The 19997-nt window shown below is 53.9% G+C and overlaps 1 protein-coding gene across 2 annotated transcripts; it reads right to left on the reverse strand.

The window, feature by feature from the left end:
- Positions 1 to 2917: 2917 nt before the first annotated feature.
- Positions 2918 to 11275, reverse strand: SSTR3 (somatostatin receptor 3). Of its 2 annotated transcripts, none has more exons than XM_003821555.6 (2): positions 10586 to 11275; positions 2918 to 6561 (listed from the first exon to the last, which is right to left on the reverse strand). In XM_003821555.6, the coding sequence occupies exon 2, from the start codon at positions 6523 to 6525 to the stop codon at positions 5269 to 5271; it is 1257 nt and encodes a 418-aa protein (XP_003821603.1). In that variant the 5' UTR covers positions 6526 to 6561; positions 10586 to 11275; the 3' UTR covers positions 2918 to 5268. The 2 variants fall into 2 exon arrangements, with proteins under 2 accessions (XP_003821603.1, XP_054961524.1); XM_055105549.2 differs by lacking the exon at positions 10586 to 11275 and adding an exon at positions 9304 to 9444.
- Between the last annotated feature and the right edge of the window lie 8722 nt (positions 11276 to 19997).

The raw sequence follows: 19997 nt of genomic DNA on the forward strand, positions 1-19997 counted from the left end.
CCCCAGGGGACCCTGACTGTGGCCCAGGCACCTATTTTTTTTTTTTTTAAGATGGAGTCTCGCTCTGTCGCCCAGACTAGAGTGCAGTGGTATGTTCTCCGATGACTGCAACCTCCGCCTCCTGAGTTCAAGCGATTCTCCTGCCTCAGCCTCCCTAGCAGCTGGGATTAGAGGCGCATGCCACTATGCCTGACTAATTTTTGTACTTTTAGTAAAGATGGGGTTTCACCATGTTGACCAGGGTGGTCTCAAACTCCTGACCTCAGGTGATCCACCTGCCTCGGCCTCCCAAAGTGCTGCGATTACAGGCATGAGCCACCGTGCCTGGCCTCCCCGCTTCTTAGGGACACCAGCCGTATTGGATTAGGGGCCATCCCTGCTCTAGTATGACCTCTTCACTACCTACAACTGTGATGACCCCATTTCCAAATATCAGGTCACATTCTGAGGCTCTGGAGGTTAGGACTTCAACATAGAAATTTAGAGGGGGGCAGAATTCAGCCTTAACAGGAATGGATGCCCTAGGAAGCCCTGTGTGACACATTCTCTGTCCCTAAAAAGGGGCCTCTTTGCTACCTTTCTTCCTTTCACTCACTGCCTTCCTCCAGCTCAGGGCCTTAGCACATGCAGATACCTCTGCCTGGCACACTTAGGCTGAAACTTCCACTCTAGATGCAGCTCCCACCAGCCCCCAACCCTCCTAGTGCTCTCCCAGAGCACACTGCACTTCTCCCTCCCCACTGAGCCCCCAAAATAGGGCTACGCTTCCTTGTGTGGTTGCCTGTGAGTGCTGAGAGTGCGGGACCCCTGTCCATTTGCCTGCACTGGCCCCCAGCCGCATGTCAGGACCTTGCATACAGCTGGTGCTCAGAAAAGCCTTTGTTAGCTAAGTGAACCACATCCAGAGGTGAAATAAATGGCCCAAGGCCACACAGTAGGTTTGCTGCGGGAGACATAGGGCTCAGGCCTGCTGACTTTGGCCCCATGACTTTCGGGGAGACATTTCTCCCTCAGCCTTCCAGCGGACTTGCTGAGATGCTCACCAGGGCCTGCCAGAGACAGGGAGTACTCTGAGGCCTTGGAGGGATGGTGGCCTTGCGCACCTCCAGGGGGTGCCCCTCACACTACAGCCTGGCCTTCTCGCCGTGTTTTTTTTTTTTGTTTTGGGTGGGTTTTTTGGTTTGGGGTTTTGTTTTTGAGATAGGGTCTCCCTCTGTCATCCAGGCTGGAGTGCAGTGGCACAATCTCGGCTCACTGCAACCTCTGCCTCCCGGGCTCAAGCGATCCTCCCACCTCAGCCTCCCAAGTAGCTGGAATCACAGACATGCACCACCATGCCTGGTTAATTTTTGTATTTTTGGTAGAGACGGGGTTCCACCATGTTGTCCAGGCTGATCTCAAACTCCTGAGCTCAAGCAATCTGCCCACCTCGGCCCCCAAAGTGCTGGGATTACAGGCTTGAGCCCGACCGCTCGCTGTGTTTTCTTCTGTGTCGAGTCCTGTGGAGTCCAGCTGTCAACTCCCATGGGTCAGTGGCCTCACCTGCCCCATCCCTTCTAGGTAAAGAGGATCCCAAAGATCTGGGGGCCGTGGTCTTTCCTGCCCCAGGCCCTGTGTGTTCCCAGCTTCCCTCTGATAATGCTGATGCTGATGCAGGAAGTCCTGGTCCAGAGCCTGGTGGCCAAGGGCTGTTGCCTGGCAACTGCCTCTGAGAGACAAGTTCAAGGTAAAGCCTCTGGTCTGAGCAACTTCAATGGCTGGAGGAGGAGGAGAGGAGTGGGCAAGGTGCGTTATCATCACTTCTCCCTCCCTGCTCCTGCTCACAACTGCAGAGCCTCCCCTCACCCTGCAGCCCCAATGGCTCCCCTAACCCACAGATTCTAGCCCCAACCCCATACAAGCTCCTTCAGTACCCCCCCCCCTTTTCACTCATTTATTCAGAGGCACCGTGTTGTAGCTTCACAGGAGGTTACAGGAACAGCGTGTACAGTACCCCCTGCAGTTGTGACATGCAGTGGCCCCCTTTGTTCATTCATTCCAGATACTCCTAAGAAAGGCCACAGCAGCACTGCCAGGCCCTGGGAACACAAGGCTGCCAGACACACATGTGTGGGGGACAAGCACACGCACACACAGGCTGCACGTGAGCATGCACAGGCGGGGACACCCAGTGTGGTGGGGAAGCAAGGGCTGCCAGGGCCAGATGAGGGACCCTGCCCAGGCAGCCACTCCCACCCAACGCTGGGGCCCCAGCAGTTCCTCCACTCCCACCACTTGCACACCGGCCGCATGTCACACCTCAGTGCACATTCACTCACGGACGCAGCTAAGATGTCCCGACCACCTACTATGCACCCTGCACTGGGCTCACACAAACCTGGACACACAATATCACACCCAGCAACGGCAGCCACACACAGCAAACCCCACACACACCCAGACCCGCATGTTGTTGGTTGTTGGTGCCTGGCTCACCTCCCCTAGCCATTAGTAGGCTGTCCTTGACCCACCCCTGCCCCACAGGCCAGGCCAGAGTGTCCATCACAGTGCCCTACCTTCTCTCTGGCTGGAAATGTAGGCACATGACCCGCACCTGGCCAACCATGGCACCCTATCACCACGTCTTTGGTGATTGGCCCAAGGGACCATCATGTGACCTAGTTGGAGCCAATCCACTTTCTTCCCTGAAATCTGCTATTTGGATAATAGGGAGAAAGGACATCTACTGCTTTTGGATCAAGGTCTATAAGGATGTGGGCTCAGCCCCATCAAGGGTATCTTCCATGTTCCCTGAAGGACCTGGACTCTGGGAGGTCACACCCGAACAGGCCAGGGTGCACGGAGCCCACACACACCTACACATTCACACCCATCTGGACACAGTGTCTGGCAGAGAAATTGGCCCAGGCCACAGCTGTTATCAGGTGTCACCGTCTTTATTGACAAGAGCTAGAGACAGAAGCAGCAAAGGGTTTCCTAACTGGCCTCCCAGGGACCCTTCTAGGACATTACTCTCCTGTCCTAGGCAACAAGAAGGCAGGATCAGCCAAAGAAGGCCAGAAGGCCAGGGCATCCCTCCTCCCTTGGACCCTCAGATCTTCCTCAAGAAACCCCAGACCAAGTCCCAGGGCCGGGCCTCCAGCCTCCATCTCCACACAAAATGTGGTTTTGAAAACTTCCTTCTCTTCTGATGGTCCCACACTCTCCCCAAGCCCTGCCTCCCTGACCCTTGGCCTCTGACCCCCCAACTGCCCATTTCTCATGGCCTACAGTGTCCTCACCCCAAAGGACAGACACAGAGAGGCCACTTGATGAAGGAGAGGGGGGTATAGGCCAAGCCTGGGGGTGAGGAGGGCACCCCCACTTTATAATCTGATACACCCCACCGTACCCATTGCAGTGAGCCTGGAAGTTACCTCACATGACTCATTTTCTCTTTAGATCTCAGGAGGCAGCCAAGCTGGGATTCATCTCCATTTGTTGATGGGGAAATTGAGGCCCGGAAGGCCAATGCCAGCCCAGGACCCTGAGGTGTGCTGAAGATCCAAGTCTCCAAAAGTCTGGTTCCTGTGCTTTCCCTGAGGACCCCTGCCCTCTGCAGGGGGTGGGGAAGCGGAGGGATTTCACCAGGGGTCTCACCCTCCCAGGGCCAGCCTCACCACAGCTCTGAGGGACCATCTCTGGGAGGGAGTCTAGGCCCAGCCCTGGATGGTGGCTGCTCCCCATGGTCCCCCTCCACAGTCCCACTTCAGCCTCTTCTTGTCTTCCCTGGGCCTCCCGACCTGTAGTCTCCAGGATGATAGAGCATGGGGAGGGAGCTCCCCAGTCCTCCCAATGTCCCTGGTAGCCAGCTCCACCCTAGGGCTTTATTAAGGCCTGAGCCCTCTTGGCAGCACTCTGAGGCCCCTCAGGGACGCAGGCCCTGTGCCTGTCTGTACTCTGTGCATTTGCCGTTGCACCCTGGCTGTTCCACCCTGATCGTGTCCTTCCCTCAGTACTGGTTGGGTGGGGCTGTTGTCGGCAACTCAGGTTCACAGATGCTACCACTGAGCTCAGCCCAGGGGGGCCAAAGACGGCTCCAGGAAACAGATCTGTACTTCTCCTTCCCCCTCCTCCTCCTCCCCTTTCCCCCTTGTCTTCCTCTTCCTTCTCCTTCCTCTTCCTCTTCTCCCTTCCTCTTCCTTCTCCTTCCTCTTCCTCTTCTCCCTTCTTCTTCCTTCTCCTCACAGCGCTCTTCAGACACTCTGCCTTTCCATGCCAGTCCTCATGGGCTGGGTCCCTGTCTCGGTCTCAAGGAGGGGAGAATATGGGTCACAAGGAGAGGAACAGGGATGGCCCCTCCTACAAGGAGGCGCCTGGAAGCCCTCAAAAGACCTGGGAACCCCCGGGGGCCCCTACTCCAGCCATAAGACCCAACGTGAGCTTCCTTGGGGACTGGGTGGCTGACCTCAGCAGGGGCAGAGCCAGACTTTGGGTGGCCTAAGCTTATGCAGTTTGAGGTCCCTCTTTAAGAAAACGAATACAAAATGACAAGTACAAAAGTAGATGCAGGGCCTTGCAAAAGCCCAGGCAGTGAGAGACCCTGAAGCTGGACTTCATTCGCTTCCATGAGCAGGAAATTCACCTGCTCTTCCCGTCCAGAAGCACAGGACCTCCAGCACTGACTGCCTGGGCCAAAAGGGTGTAGAGGTTGTTGGGTTTTACCCGAGTGAAGCCTGAGGCCTAGAGAGGAGCAGAGCTGGTCCAAGGCCTCACAGTCGAGGGGAGGGAGCTGATCTGGGGCCTGACCTTTTCTGCCCCACTCCTCCCACCAGGTTAGGCTTTCTTCTGTTTAGGTTTCCAGCCCAGCCCCCAGCAGCTCCTGTGTTCCTGACTCTGAGCCCAAGAAATCCTGGCCTTGGTTTATCCCTCTGAGGGCCAAGATACTAGTTGATGCCCCAAGACACTCCATCCCTGGGGGGAGGCCAGTCTGCACCCACCTTTTGCCCGCTCAGCCAGGTCAGCCCAGCAATAGTGCCCTCCAAACCTCTCATCTGACATAGCTCATCCAGGCTGATGACTCCTATCCCTGAGTCACAGAGGAGAAAACAAGGCCCAGAGAGTAGAAGCAACCTACCCAAGGTCACACAGCAAGACTTGGCAGCAATAGCATCAAAGTCCAGGCCCCTCAACATCCCATCATGGGCCTGTGGCACCTTGGGAAGTAGGCCCTAGGAACACCCACGGCTTCTGCCTCTTCCTCGGGCCATCCTGGCTTTCCCCAGGCCCCTACAGGTAGCTGATGCGCATCGTGCTGGACTTCTCCCCAGTGGAGGCCTCTTGGGGTAGGAGCTGCTGCTCCTTGCTGGCCACTCTGCTGGGCGGCCGCTCCTGCCCGCTGGTGCCAGGCTGCGTGATCTGGCTGACCCGGCCGTTCATCTCCTTCCCCTTGCCCCCCTCCCTGCTCTCCTCCCCATCCTCCTCCTCCTCATCCTCTTCCTCAGTCTTCTCCGGGGGCCCCACAGTGGGCTCCTGGCTGCGCACGCGGCGGGAGGGCCGCAGCAGGACCCTGCGGAAGCCCTGCTTGAAGCGGTAGGAGAGGAAGCCATAAAGGATGGGGTTGGCACAGCTGTTGGCATAGGGCAGCGCCACCACCAGGAAGTAGAGCCCAAAGAAGGCAGGCTCCTCGGGCAGTGGGCACACCACGTTGACGATGTTGAGCACATAGAAGGGCATCCAGCAGAGCACGAAGAGCGCCACCACGGCCACCACCATGCGCGTGACCCTGCGTTCGGAGTGCCGCCGCCGCTGGCACGAGGGTGCCCACACCCGGCGCCCAGCTGAGCGCACCTTCACCACGATGAGCAGGTAGCAGAGGCAGATGACCAGCAGCGGCCCGAAGAAGCCCAGTGCGGCCGTGTAGATGATGAAGCCGGCTCGCCAGGCCGCCGCCGGCTCGGGCCACTGCATGTGGCAGGTGCTCATGCCGCGGGGCACTCCGGAGAAGACCACCACGGGCAGCACCACCACGGCTGAGGCCACCCACACAGCCGCGCTGACCGTGCGGGCCACCGGAGCTGTGCGCCAGCGGGCCGAGCGGGTGGGATGTACCACGGCCAGGTAGCGGTCCACGCTCATGACAGTCAGGCAGAATATGCTGGTGAACTGGTTGATGCCATCCACCGCCATGACCAGGCGGCACATGAGGGAGCCGAAGGGCCAGTAGGACAGGGCGTTCTGGGCGGCCAGGAAGGGCAGCCCCAGCATGAAGAGCTCGTCGGCCAGCGCCAGGTTGAGGATGTAGACGTTGGTGACTGAAGGGCTGGCCGTGTGCCGCAGGACCACATAGATGACCAGCGAGTTACCCAGCAGGCCCACCACGCACACCACCAGGTAGACCAGGGGGATCAGAACGCCACTGACGGCCAGCCCTGCCGGGCTTGGGCCCGCCGACACGTTGCCCAGGGTGGCATCTGGGGGCCAGGCCGAGGAGGCATTCTCAGGTTCTGAGGTCGTGGACACCGATGATGGATGAAGCATGTCCATGGCTGAGGGGAGGGTGGTCAGCAGTCAGCTATTTGCCTGGGGGAAGGAAAAACAGCTCGGTCACAGCAGAGAATGGCTTTCTCTATGCTGCCCCCTCCCAATCATGCCGAACCTGGGGACCTGCTGCACGCCCATCCTCCCATCGTCTGAGAGATTTCAGAAGACGGGAGGTGCTTAGCACGCACCATCTCATTCACCCTGCACAGCCCCGCAAGGCTGAGTCGTGTTATCCCCTTTTCTCAGATGAGGAAACTGAGGCTCAGGGAGGTGAGGTGATCATTCTCCATCATGGAGTGAGGGTGTGGTGTGCGGCATGAAGTCATGCTGTTTCACCAACAAATACCTGCCCTTCCTTTTTACATGTGAGGCCCCAGCTGGCAGGGCCCTGTGAAGTGGGTTGCATTGCCACCAACAGGTCTCGCCCTCACATCTGGAAAACACTGCTTCATACCGCAGGACCTTCGCCTGGAAACCTGCTCCCTAGATGAACTTCAGAGGATCCATGAACGCCCTAAACTCCAGGTGAAGGTTAATGTCAGATCTGTTATCAGATTCTTCAGGTTCCAAATGGAGTTAAGAACCACAGGCTTGGGGTGTCCCCTCCCCTGGGAGTCAGAGTCCTTAGGTGCCCCCTCAGCCTGGGCCATCCCACTGTGCCCCTCCCAAAGGCCCTGCCCAGGAAGGTTGGCTGTGAACCTGGGGGGCAGGTGGCTGAGGCCCCTTCTCCCCAGAGGCCGGCTGGGGTTGGAGAACTTTACAATTCACTCACCAGATGCTATCCAAGGTTAGTCCCTCCCCCTGGCTGGAGGGGCCAGCTGCCTGGAAAAGGGGACATTTTCAGAAGGGATTTGCAGCATAAGCAAGAGCCCGCCCGCACTCCAGGTGCTTTCTTAGTGTCTTTCTCATCCCATGCCTGCGCAGAAGAAGCTGGGGCTCCTCTGGGCTCCCCTGCGAGACTCTGATCCCCTCCCCTGTGGAGTCTCCAGCCAGCTTTGGACCCTCCCCATTGCTTTCTGCCCCATCACTTCTGCACAGGCACGAGCTCTGCCTCAGTGTCAGGCATCAGCTCTGCCTCAGTGTCAGGCATCAAATGAACCAGAGAAGCCTTCAGTGGACCAAGTCCAGTGCCAAGGGGGAATGTCAGGCCCCACTGAGGAAAGCCACACTCAGGAGGAGGCCCAGGCAGAGCCAGGCTGGATGCAGGAGCCTCCTCTGGGGTCTGGACCACCCACTGCACCCCCTCTTCCTAATGATCCCCCAATCCCCTGGCTCCTAGCTGTCCTTGGATTCTCCCTGCAGAAAACCCTGAAGGGAAGATAAATCTCTCAGAGGAGAAGCCCTTCTCCTAATATCCCTGACACTGGGCCTGCACTTCCTCCCTCCAATGGGAGCTGTGGTCCGCACTGCCCTATATGGATGTCACTGTTGATGTGCAAAGCTCCTGGGAAGGGAAGGCACCCCAAATCCAAACAAACACCTCTGAGCACGCCTGGCTACCCCTGCCCCAAGGACCTGGGGCTGCAGCAGGTTCAGAGTGCCAGGCTGGGTGAAGCCAAGGGTAGCAAGGAACCCCTAGGCCGTGGCTTCTCCAAAAGCATCCCGAGCTGGCTGGGCTCAGAGCATCTCCTCCCTGTTCTTGGGGCTGGGAGAAGAGAAGGATTCTGAGCCTGGGTCATCCCCTAACCTGTCCTCAACCCATCCTTCTCCCCAACCCTTCATCAGGTCTCCTGAGCCTGGGACAGCAGCACTAAGGGAGGGGCACCTGGACAGTGGGCTAGAGGATCCTAACAGTGCTGCCAGCTGCTCATCACTGAGCCCTGACTGTGCCAGGTGCCAGGCTAAGCTGGTGAGCTGCAGTATCCTATGATGTCCTACGAGGGAGGCACTACTGTCATCCCCACTGCACAGATGGGGAGCAAACGTGAGGTCACATGTTCTGGTCACAGCTAGGAAGGGGCAAATCTGGAAAGATCTGTAGTGACCACCTCTACGCCCATTCCACAGACTGGCAAACTGAAGCCAGGCCTGGGAAGGCACCCATCTGAGTGCCCAGCTGGCATCCGCTTTCCCAGTTGCCCCCAGGGCTTTGAGCTATGAGGATCATGGACTCAAAGCCTAATGGACCTTAGAGATCTAAAAATAGAATTTTGAATTCTTAGAACAGGCAGAGAATCTTACAGCCATAGGATTTTAGACTTAGTATCCTTGAATCAGAGAATGTTAGAATTCCAGAATGCTAGAATGAGTCCTTCTTAGACCTGGAATTGTGCAACCTGGAACCTTAGAGTCCTGCCTCCCTGGTAGGGGACCCGCGTCACCATCCACCTTGCTGCCCTGTGCTGTGCACAGATCCTCTTTATAGCATCCCTGCTGGTCAGCCAATCACAAGCCAGGGCTAGATGAGGGAGGGGAGCACCAGGCTCCCGAGAGAAGCAAGGAGCTGGGCAGGCCTAATTTCCAGGCTTCAGGGACATATGCCCCTGGGGTAGCCCGCTGGGGGTAAGCTCTGAGGTTGCCCCACCCCCACGCCTGCCCAGCACACGTCTGTGCACCCACAAGCACATGCGCTGACACACACGTGGTCCTGGCAGGAACACGGCGTGCCTAGCCAGACCCTCCTTTGTACCAGGGCATGCAGTCGCCCCTCCCAGAACCCCTGGCCCCCTCCTGGAAAACCCTGTCTCCACCCTTATCTCAGCCGGTCTTCTCTGTCAAAGTTTGAGGGGCCCAGGCAGCAGAAGCAGGGAAATTACAGCTTTCCACGCACGTAAGCCAGACCTGCAATTGAGGTGCCGTCTTTTCTTTAAAGAGCTGGAATCCTGTGCATGATCTAGTTCATCCTTGAGAAGGAGGGACTTTTCCTCCCTGTCTGGTTTATCTTTGGCACAAGCTTGCCTGAAAGCTGGGGGCGGACTCCTTGGAGGACTGTTCAGGAGGAGACAGCACAGAGAGGGTGAGTGGCTGTCCTGAGCCGCACAGCCCTAACAGTTCAGGGAGGCCAGGCACCCCAATCATTCTCCATTTGCCCATCTCCCACCCGCTAGAACACTGGCTCTTGAAGGCAGGGGCCCTGAATGATTTATTTCTTAACCCCAGAACCTAGGGCATCACCCAGAACAGCCATAAATGTGAACAGCCAAGCCGTTCAACAAGGAGAGCTCCAAGGTGGGACATTGTCCCCGGATGGAAGCCTCAGACTCACATCATGAGATCCTCAAGAAGCCCAAGAGGGAGAGTTTTTAGAGAGGAAGAAGTTGAGGCTCAGAGAGGTTGAGTAAGCTGCAAAGGGTCACCCAGCTGGAGAGTGGGAAGCCAGAATTCGAACCCAGTTCTATCTACTTCTAAACCATCAGTACCTCCTGGCCACACTGGCTCCTCTGAAGGCCTCAGGCTGAGAAGGATCAAAGGCCATCACAGTCCTGAATAGTGCAGGGCGATGGCCCCTGGCTCTCTGCTTGTCCTCTACATGCTTCGGCCTTCCCCCCAAAGACACCTGGCTTATGCTTGCCAGTGCCGACTGACTCACTGGCACCCCAGGCCTGGGGCCTGATCCCAGGAGCACACCCTACAGGCCCAGCGCTGGGGGTTTGGGCTCTGCTGCACAGCGATGATGCCAAATTGCTGTGTGACCTCGGGCAAGTCACTTCTCCCCCCTGCACCTCAGTTTCGTCATATGGAAGACAAGCGGACCCACCTCCCAGGGTTGTTTGCAGAGATTAAACGGAGGCGTGCCAAGCACAGTGCCGGGTATGGAGGGGGAGCTCAGGAGAGCTGCCACGTGAGCTGGGGAAGCCAACGACATGATACATCTGGCTCCCTCCAGCCCTGACAGCCTGCGATTCTGTGATTCCGAGATCCTAGAATCATGGCACGAGATTCTGAGACTAACACCCCTGCCCCTGCAGCCGACCGGGAGGTCACAGGAAGGCCTCCCTCCTGCCTCCCTGGGACTCCCCACCCTCTGCCTCCCCAGCCCCAGCCTCCCAAGTTCATCCTGGGCAGAGGATGGGCTTCCAGGACCCCACCCTTCGGGACATCATCCGGGCCCCAGCCTCCTTACCTGCCCATGGGGTGAGGGCTTCCCTCCTTGCCGCCAGGCTGGTTATCATTCTGCTGTCCCCTCTCCCTGCCCAGTCCCCAGGTGCCCCCAGGGCACTCCTAACTAGGGTCCCCACACGGCACCCACTTCTAGACCGCTTGCGGGCTCAGGTTCCCTCCCAGGCCCTCGGCCACGGCTGTCCACAGAGCCTCTCCCATCTGGTCTCCGGCCCTGACTTCCCAACCAGCGCCTGGTACGTCACCCCCCATCTCCAGGACACATCCTAGGGGGGCAGGGGCAAGGATAGGGGGGAGAAGCTTCCCAGAGTGAGGAAGAGAAGAGGGGAGCAAGGGACGCAGAAGCCAATAGAAATAGAGGGGAAAGGGGGTCGGGAGGAGGTGGAGAAAGAGAGAGAGAGAGAAAGAGGGAGGGGGAGAGGGAGAGGAGACCGTGAGTAGGAGGAAAGGCAGAATGAGGGGGAGTGATGAGAGATGCGTGACAGGGAGAAGACGAGAAGGAAAGAGAAGAGAGGAGACACGGGTGAGAGGGAGAGATGCAGAGAGAGGCAGGAGGGAGGAAGGAGAACGAGGGGGTGGCAGGGAGAGTGACAGAGAGGGACTGTGCCACAGATGGTGACATGGAGCCCGTGAAGGAGGGAGTAAGCAGGGAGGGGCTGAGGGCCGGAGAGCAGGTGTGGGGGGTGGGGGGCGGGGTGCAGGTTAAGGGAGGAGGCCCGGAGAGGGAGCAGGAGGGGGGCAGACCCTGTTACCGGGGAGATTTCAGCCACCCACGCCCGCTGGCCTTGGCTCCTGCAGGGAGTTGGAGAGAAGAATGTGCTCAGTGCTCAGGGGAGCTGAGGCTGCCAGCCAGTAGCCAGAGCAGCTCCTGAGGCCACTGCGGCACAGGTCCCCCGGGGCAGCAGCTGTGTCCCAAGGCAAGGCTGGGTGTGGGGCTGGCCAGCCCGGGAGTCCACAGTCCAGCCCTGCAGTCGGGCACACCGGCCGCAGCACGGACCACTGGGGAGGCCGGGTGGGGGTCATTAGTCCTGGGATTGGTTAAATCTGGAGAGCCCCAGGCAGGGTGAGGAGTGGAAGGACAGAACAGAGAACCAATATTTTAGGCTTTGAGGGCAAAATCATTGTGCAGTGAGAAAACAGATTTTTACTATTTTGTAACTGACAAAACTCAAAATAGAATAATAATAATTGAGGCCAGTATTTTGTAATGTAAGTCCACTCATGAGAAGAATAGAGTTCTTTTTACAGACATCACCTTTTGCTTAATTGGAGTTTAGAGTTAGTGTTTCATCAAACCGATTGCAAATGTTCATCCGTAAAAACCATTCTCAGCTCCTAGGCTGTACAAAAACAGGCAGTGGGTGGGATTTGCCCCGTGGGCCATATTTACTGATCTTTGGTCTAAGAGACTCTGCCGTACGGTCCTGAGCACAGGCCCAGATGTCTTGGGATGCCGTGCCCCTGCCTGTGCTGATTCCTGCCTCAGCACAGGAGTGATAAGGAAAGGAACAGTCAGAGACGGAAGGGAAAAGGACACACGTCTTGGCTGAGCACCTACTATGTGCCAGGCTGTACCTAGGCTGCTTTCCAAACTGGGCCATTCCCTGGGACCAGGGCTGGACCTCCTTTGTCACTAGGTACCTGGCACTGCAGAGAACTGGAAGTTGAATCCGTCCAGAGGTGCCACCATGCATGCGGCAGCACACAGTAGGACACACCCGCTTCCAGCCGGAGCCGGCCTGGTCTCTTAACGCTGCCCGTCCCTTTGCCTTGTGCCCGGGACAAGGCCCTTGCTCCAGGTCTCAGCCTCCCATTGTCCTTGTCCGTACAAGTTCATGAGGTGTGGGTGGGCTCCTGGGAGCGTGTCCTCAGGGTCAAGGGTGGGTTTTCCATGGCACTGACCACCCACCCCTACCCACGGCTTCTCACTGCCCTCAGAATAAAGCTCTCCCGCCGCAGCCCACCTGGCACTGCATCCTTGATTCCTGCCGCTTGCGCGGGCCTCCTCCTCTGCTGATTTCACTCGCTCCTCTGTGCCCCAGGCATACCCAGCCTCATGTATTCATTCACTTATTCCTGCAGGTTGGGGTATAGGGGCTGAAGACTGGACAGGGGAGTTTGAGCCCCAGCTCTACCCTTGCCGTGCACTGAACTTAAACTTCGGTTTTCTCCTTCAGTAGATTGTACACACCTGACTGCCTGGCCTGGGGGTTCTTGCGAAGGTTAAAGGAGTGAATGCTCATCAGTGTGCCCCCTGCCACACACCTCCCCAGCACCGAGCCTTACTGCTCCAGCCTGGAACCCGTCCACTGCTCTCCATCCACAGGCTCCCGTCTGAGCCAGGCCACTGAAGGGGTTCAGGACACGCCACCCCAGAATACACCACTCTGGCATATTGATTTCTCTGCACTAAAGGCACTTCAGAAACAGCAGGTGCAGAAAGGGGGCTCTGACCTCCCCTTTTCTTCCTGAAAGCAGGAGCTAAAACGCCCTGTGAAAGACACCCTCCCTATGCCAGGAGGAGGAAAGACATTACCAGATAAGGAGAGTCGGGGCCAAAAGAAATCTGTATGAACAGATCTTTTAATCCTTATCTTCCTAGTTACACAATTGCCATTCTATGTTCAACCTGGTACAAAAGCCTTTATGCCTAGTCACTTCTTTGGGTCTTGGTCATTTGGGCGGGAGGCCGGGGGGCTCCCTTGTACATGTAAATGAAATCTGTATGTTTTTCTCCTGCTGATCTGCCTTATGTCAGTTTAATTCTTCAGCCCAGCCAGAGACCCTAAGACAGTAAAGAAGGGTTTTTCCTCCTCCACCCCACCATCACCTTGTACTCCCCTGCTTCCACCCTCGCTCCCTACTCAGCAGAGAGAGTGAGTCCATTACAAACATAAGTCATCCCAGCTGCCTCCTTGAGACCCTCCTATGGCCACCTGTTCCTCATCAAATAAAATCCACAGTCCCGACCGCGGCCTAGGGACCCCATGTAACAAGCCTCAGCCTGCGCTTCCGCCACTCGGCCCTCTTCTCGTTCTAAAGCACCAGGGCCTCCATCTGAAACTCACCGGTGCCGCGAGTCCCTAGCAGGCCACTCCGGGTCCCCCTCTTCACCTTCAGCCTGGTTAGGCATCCCCTGCTCTGGCAGCCTTCTCCAGAGCCCTCCCCTTCTCCAACACTCCCTCCTTCAGGATTCCTTATCTGTAATGCAATGATTTTTTAATTTGCTTTTATTTTATCAAAGTACTGTTTGCAAGTAAGTTTAGAAACCAGTAGAATAGTCCCCCCTTTATGCCCCTTATGCCTCAGTGCATACATCCCAATACCCTGAGTGGATGCCTGAATCCATGGATTATAGTGAACCTGTATATATATGCTATTATTTTTTCCTGTATGATGTTTTACATACCCATGGTAATTTTTTTTTTTAAAAGAAACAGGGTCTCCCTATGTTGGCCAAGCTAGCCTCAAACTCCAGGCCTCAAGCAATCCTCCCACCTCAGCTTCTCAAAGTACTGGGATTATAGGCATGAGCCACCTCGCCCAGCCTGATAATTTTTTTCTTTTTTTTGAGACGGAGTCTCGCGCTGTTGCCCAGGCTGGAATGCAGTGGTGCGATCTTGGCTCACTGCAACCTCCGCCTCCCAGGTTCAAGCGATTCTCCTGCCTCAGCCTCCCGAGTAGCAGGGATTACAGGCTGATAATTTTTTTTTAAATAAAAGATCTCACCTATGTATTACTGAACCCAGCCTACTAGTGCAGAGCATATGAACAAAGAGAAAAAGTACCTTCCCAATCAAACGTGTCCAGCTGTCCAGATAGTGGTGACATTTTCAGCTTGCTATGGTAATATGATCACAACCTTGATACAACATGAATATGTGTAGCATCTCATGCTCAATTCCTTATAGACCCAGCTTGGTTCTTTCCAATATCTCCTTTTGGAGCTGTACCTGATGTGATTACCAGTTTTCATACAGATCCACTGGGGAATGGGACCATTTTGCTTTTGTTTCTTGTGCAGGAATCACTTGATCCTGAAAGTCTTGTGAGAAGCTGTGGCGAGAAACGGAGTCAACCACACACCACGATGGTGGAGAAAGATAATGTTTAATTTATAAGTTAGGCACAGTTAAGAGACGAACAGCAATAATTAATAATACAATATACAATAAAACAATTATAACAATATATCGTAACAGAAGTTATATGATGGTGACCTCTCTGTCTCTGTCTTTTTCTTTCAAAATCTATTAATATTTTTGGACTGTGGTTGACCACAGGTAACTGAAACTGCGCCAAGTGGACTACTGTAGCGCTGAAAAGGTTTATAACAGCAAAAAACAGCAGTCCTCCTCCATCCCTCCCGCCCCTCCCATCCCACAGGTAATCCCACCCACTCGGCAATTGCTCCCTCAGTTAAGCTCTTTCTCGCTAAATATCATATTGATTTTTTTATGTCTCAATCCCTCAATTTTACCCATTATCTACTGACTCCTCTTACAGTACAGGAGAAGTTTACATTTCTTACGCACTCTCACCCCTTCTCCCCATCTTCTCAATATGAGTTTCGGTTAAATGCATATCCAGTGTTCCCATGATTAATGCAATGTAAATATTATTTCCTGCTCAGCCAGGAGTTCATAATTGCTTCGTTTTTTGGTTTTTAAAAATATCTTCGATTTCTTGGACTAAGCATTTCCACACGTTCCTATAGCTTCGTAAAAACCACACAGTGGAGTTTCCAGAGTCGAGCCTCAGGGACGATTTTGTCCTGGAGACTGATGAGCTCCTCTTATCTGGGCCAGCTGCCCCTTGGGCCTGTGCACAGCTGACATCCCGAGATTCTCTCTCCATTGTTGTTTGGGGATTCCCTTCAGCGTTTTCCTGTATGAATCCAGTTCCTTAGATTCCATGTCTTCCTTTTTGATGTTTTACTCTCTCATTTTATGGGGGCCTTGGGGTTTTTTTGTTTTGTTTTGTTTTGTTTTTCAGACAGGGTCTTTCTCTGTCACCCAAGCTGGAGTGCAGTGGTTCAATCTCGGCTCACTGCCACCTCTGCCTCCCAGGCCCAAGCGATCTTCTCACCTCAGCCTCTTGAGTAGCTGGGACTACAGGTGCATGCCACCACACCCAGATAGTTTTTGTATTTTCGGTAGAGATGGGGTTTTGCCATGTTGCCAAGGCTGGTCTTGAACTCCTGGGCTCAAGTGATCCACCTGCCTCAGCCTCCCAAAGTGCTGGGATTACAGGCGTGAGCCACCGCACCTGGCCTCCTCTCTCATTTTGATGGAGCATAGCTCCCAGTAACTTTCAGAGAAGGTGTGCATGTTTCAAAATAGTGAATTCCCCTCTCACACATGTTGATAGGTAGGCTAGGTATAGAATTTGAGATTGAGAATGACTCTGACTCAGCTGATGGATGGCGTCTGTCGGTGTCTCTAGCTTCCAGCACAATTCTTAATCCCAATCCATTGTGTAACTTAAGCTAATTTTTTTATTATTATTATTCTGGAATCTTCTAGGATCTTTGCTTTATCCTTAAATTTCTGAAAATTTTATAACAAGATTTGATTCTTTTTTCATTTGTCTTCGGGGGCACCAAGTAGCCTTTTAATCTGAAGATTTGTGTTCTTCAGTTCTGAGACACATTTTTCTGTTATTTCCTTCTGTAACTCCTATTATATTTGAATATTGGGTGTCCTGGATGAAATCTTTATTCTTCTTGTTGCTCATCTTTATAATTTTGTTCTACTTCCTGGGAGGTTTAAAAAAATCTGTTTTTCTCTTCCAGTCCCTCTTTTTTTAAATCAACCTATTTTTCATTTCCAAGAGCTCTCTCCTGTTTTTTATTTTATTTTTTTGTTTGTTTGTTTGTGTTTTTTGAGACAGACAGAGTCTCGCTCTCTCACTCTGTCACCCAGGCTAGAGTGCAGTGGCACAATCTCAGCTCATTGCAACCTCCGCCTCCTGGGTTCAAGTGATTCTTCTGCCTCAGCCTCCCGAGTAGCTGGGATTACAGGCACATGCCACCACACCCAGCTAATTTTTGTAATTTTAGTAGAGACAGGGTTTCACCATGTTGGTCAGGCTAGTCTCAAACTCCTGGCCTCAAGCAATCCATCCACCTCGGCCTCCCAAATTGCTGGGATTACAGGAATGAGCTACCGAGCCCAACCAGCTCTCTCCTGATTTCTGCCTGCTCCTTTGCTATGGCATTCTGTACTCATTTGTGGATATATGTTTCCTTATCTCTTCAAGGATGGCAATGATGGTTTTGTCAAAATTTTCTTCTGCTCACTGCATCATCTTTATTGCTTACTGATATTCCTTTTCTTCTACTTGTTTGATTGGGTCTCTTTCATTTATCATTTGGGGCAATGCTATCATTAGAGCCTTCTTCAACCAGTCATCCTGTGTTAGCCACTCCTGTTTCAGAATGAGGCATTAAGCCCGGGCATGGTGGCTCACACCTGTAATCCCAGCACTTTGGGAAGCTAAGGCAGGAGGATCACCTGGGGTGGGAGTTCGAGACCAGCCTGACCAACGTGGAGAAACCCTGTCTCTACTAAAAATACAAAATTAGCCTGGCGTGGTGGCGCATGCCTGTAATCCCAGCTACTCAGGAGGCTGAGGCAGGAGAATCGCTTGAACCCAGGAGGTGGAGGTTGTCATCCCAGTAGCCACAGCAAGTCACATGGCCAAGCCCAGCATCAGGGGAGAGGGGAAACACGCCCCTCCCATAGAGGGTTTGTCAATATCTCTCTGGAGCATGGTAGGAATGATGGGTAGGGAGGGTAGGAGTGGAGGAGTGATTATTTGCAAGGCATCATCGAATTGACAACATCTCCAAAAGCATTGTGGTGCCTCACCCCCACTCTGCCCTGTAGCGAATGTCTCTGGGTCCAGAGAACTCTGGCTGAATACTCCTTGCTGGGGTTAGGGAGGGGTGGGTGCCTGACCACGTAATGGAAAAGAGAAGACCTGGGGTGGTGCTGGGGGATCTCACTCCTCCTAAGCAGATTTCCACACAACCCCTGTTTTCAGCCTCCTGCCTCACCATCCATGATGTCTGGGTTCCCTAATTCTAAGCCTCCCCAGGGTTCTGCAAGACCAGGTGATTTGCATCTTTTCTGTCTCCAAAGCCCCTACTCCACCCCACCATGTAGCAGCAGGCACTTAGGTTTGCCTTCCTCAGCTCTGTTCAATCATTTACCACCCTCCATCTGCTCTTGCTGCTCATACATTGTGGTTTGGGGTTACAGGTGTCTCCTGGCTTCTTTGAAGGTGGGAGTTTGTGTTTCTGTTTCTTGTTCTCCTTCTTGTCGTGGCTGCTTTTCAGCGAGGAGGCGGGGGTGGAAACATCTCTACCCTAGCGCCTTGAGACCAGAGTCTCTTCCTTTCTGTATTGAATATATTTCTGTGATCTGTGGATCAAGCCACATGGTGGATGTCTATTTACACGTCTGTCTCTCCCACTGGCTTCTGAGCTGCTGGTGAGCAAGGGGCTGTGCCTCACCCCTCTCTGCACCTCCAGCTCCTGCCACAGCTTGGTGTGAAGCACGTAGTTAATAGGTGGGAACTGTATTGATTGAATTTTGGATTCTGCAAAAAACTGCTCATTTTACCTTCCTTGAGGTCCTCTCCAGAAGCCTTCTAGGGATATCCTGGATCTGCCTCTCCCTCTCCGGGACCTGTCCTGCTCTGCCTCCCATATCATGTGAGAGCTGGATGGAGTCAGATGTCCCCAAGTGTCAATATCTCTCTGGAGCGTGGTAGGAATGGTGGGTAGAAAGGAGAGGTCAGAGATTGGAGGAGCAGATAATGAAGAGTCTAGACTCCAAAAAGTCAAGGTTTCAGTATCAGTACCTGTGTCACAAACCACCCCAAAATGTAGTGGCTTACAATAGCCATGTTATTATCCCTCATGATTCTGTGGGTTGGCTGGGCTCATTCAGGCCATTCTTTTTCTTTGATGGTGGCTGACTGCGAGTCACCTGGAGACTCAGCTAGGCCGGCACATCCAGGTCAGCTCTTGTACATGGCTGGCACCTGGCTGGGGTGGTTGGAGGCTGGGCTCAGCTGGGTCGCTGGCATGCTTCAGTCTCTCTATTTTCATTAAAGTCCATTCTTTCACCCACTTACTCATTTGTACAAATAACATTCATTCTGCATGGATTAGGTGGCCAGGACTCACTAGGGCCTTAGTGTAAAACAAAACACGCAGGTCCTTGTGTGTGTTTGAGCTTACAGTCTAGACGGGAAGCACTTTTTGAATAAATACACCTATTTAATAAACAATTATAAACAGTGATGAAGACTGTTCTTCAACAGAGGCACCAAGAGAGAAGCAGGAGGAGGAGGTGATCGAGATTGAGTGTGGGGTGATTGTGGAGGAAGATCTGGGAGAGTAGGTGCTATGTGTGGAAGGAGCGGCTTGAGCAAGGGTCCCAAGGTAGAAGGGGCCTGGCACACAGTGAAAATCCTGGGAGCAGCCTGCATTAGTCTGTTCTCACACTGCTAATAAAGACATACCCCCAGCCTGGCCAACATGACAAAACCCCGTCTCTACTAAAAATACAAAAACTACCTGGGTGTGGTGGCACATGCCTGTAGTCCCAGCTACTCAGGAGGTTGAGGCAGGAGAATTGCTTGAACCTGGGAGGTGGAGGTTGAGGCAGGAGAATTGCTTGAACCTGGGAGGTGGAGGTTGAGGCAGGAGAATTGCTTGAACCTGGGAGGTGGAGGTTGAGGCAGGAGAATTTCTTGAACCTGGGAGGTGGAGGTTGAGGCAGGAGAATTGCTTGAACCTGGGAGGTGGAGGTTGAGGCAGGAGAATTGCTTGAACCTGGGAGGTGGAGGTTGAGGCAGGAGAATTGCTTGAACCTGGGAGGTGGAGGTTGCAGTGAGCTGAGATCATGCCATTACATTCCAGCCTGGGCAACAGAGCAAGACTCTATCTCAAAAAATAAAACAAAATAAAAAATAAAAGTAAAGACATACCCGAGACTGGGTAATTTATAAAGGAAAGAGGTTTAATTGCCTCACAGTTTAGCATGGCTGGGGAATCCTCAGGAAACTTACAATTATGGCAGAAGGGGAAGCAAACGCATCCTTCTTCACATGATGGCAGGAAGAAGTGCCAAGCAAAAGGGGAAAACCCTTATAAAACCATCAGATCTTGTGAGAACTCACGTACTATCACGAGAACAGCATGGAGGTAATCGTCCCCCTCCCCCATGGTTCAATTACCTCCCACTGGGTTCCTCCCACCTGGATTATGGGATTCAATTACCTCCCACTGGGTTCCTCCCACCTGGATTATGGGATTCAATTACCTCCCTCTGGGTTCCTCCCACCTGGATTATGGGATTCAATTACCTCCCACTGGGTTCCTCCCACCTGGATTATGGGAT

Source organism: Pan paniscus, chromosome 23, assembly GCF_029289425.2.
Source record: "Pan paniscus chromosome 23, NHGRI_mPanPan1-v2.0_pri, whole genome shotgun sequence".
NCBI lineage: Eukaryota > Metazoa > Chordata > Mammalia > Primates > Hominidae > Pan > Pan paniscus.

What these genes read in the sequence shown, in the direction of transcription:
- SSTR3 (XM_003821555.6), bottom strand. Translation starts at nt 6,525, where the DNA reads ATGGACATGCTTCATCCATCATCGGTGTCCACGACCTCAGAACCTGAG.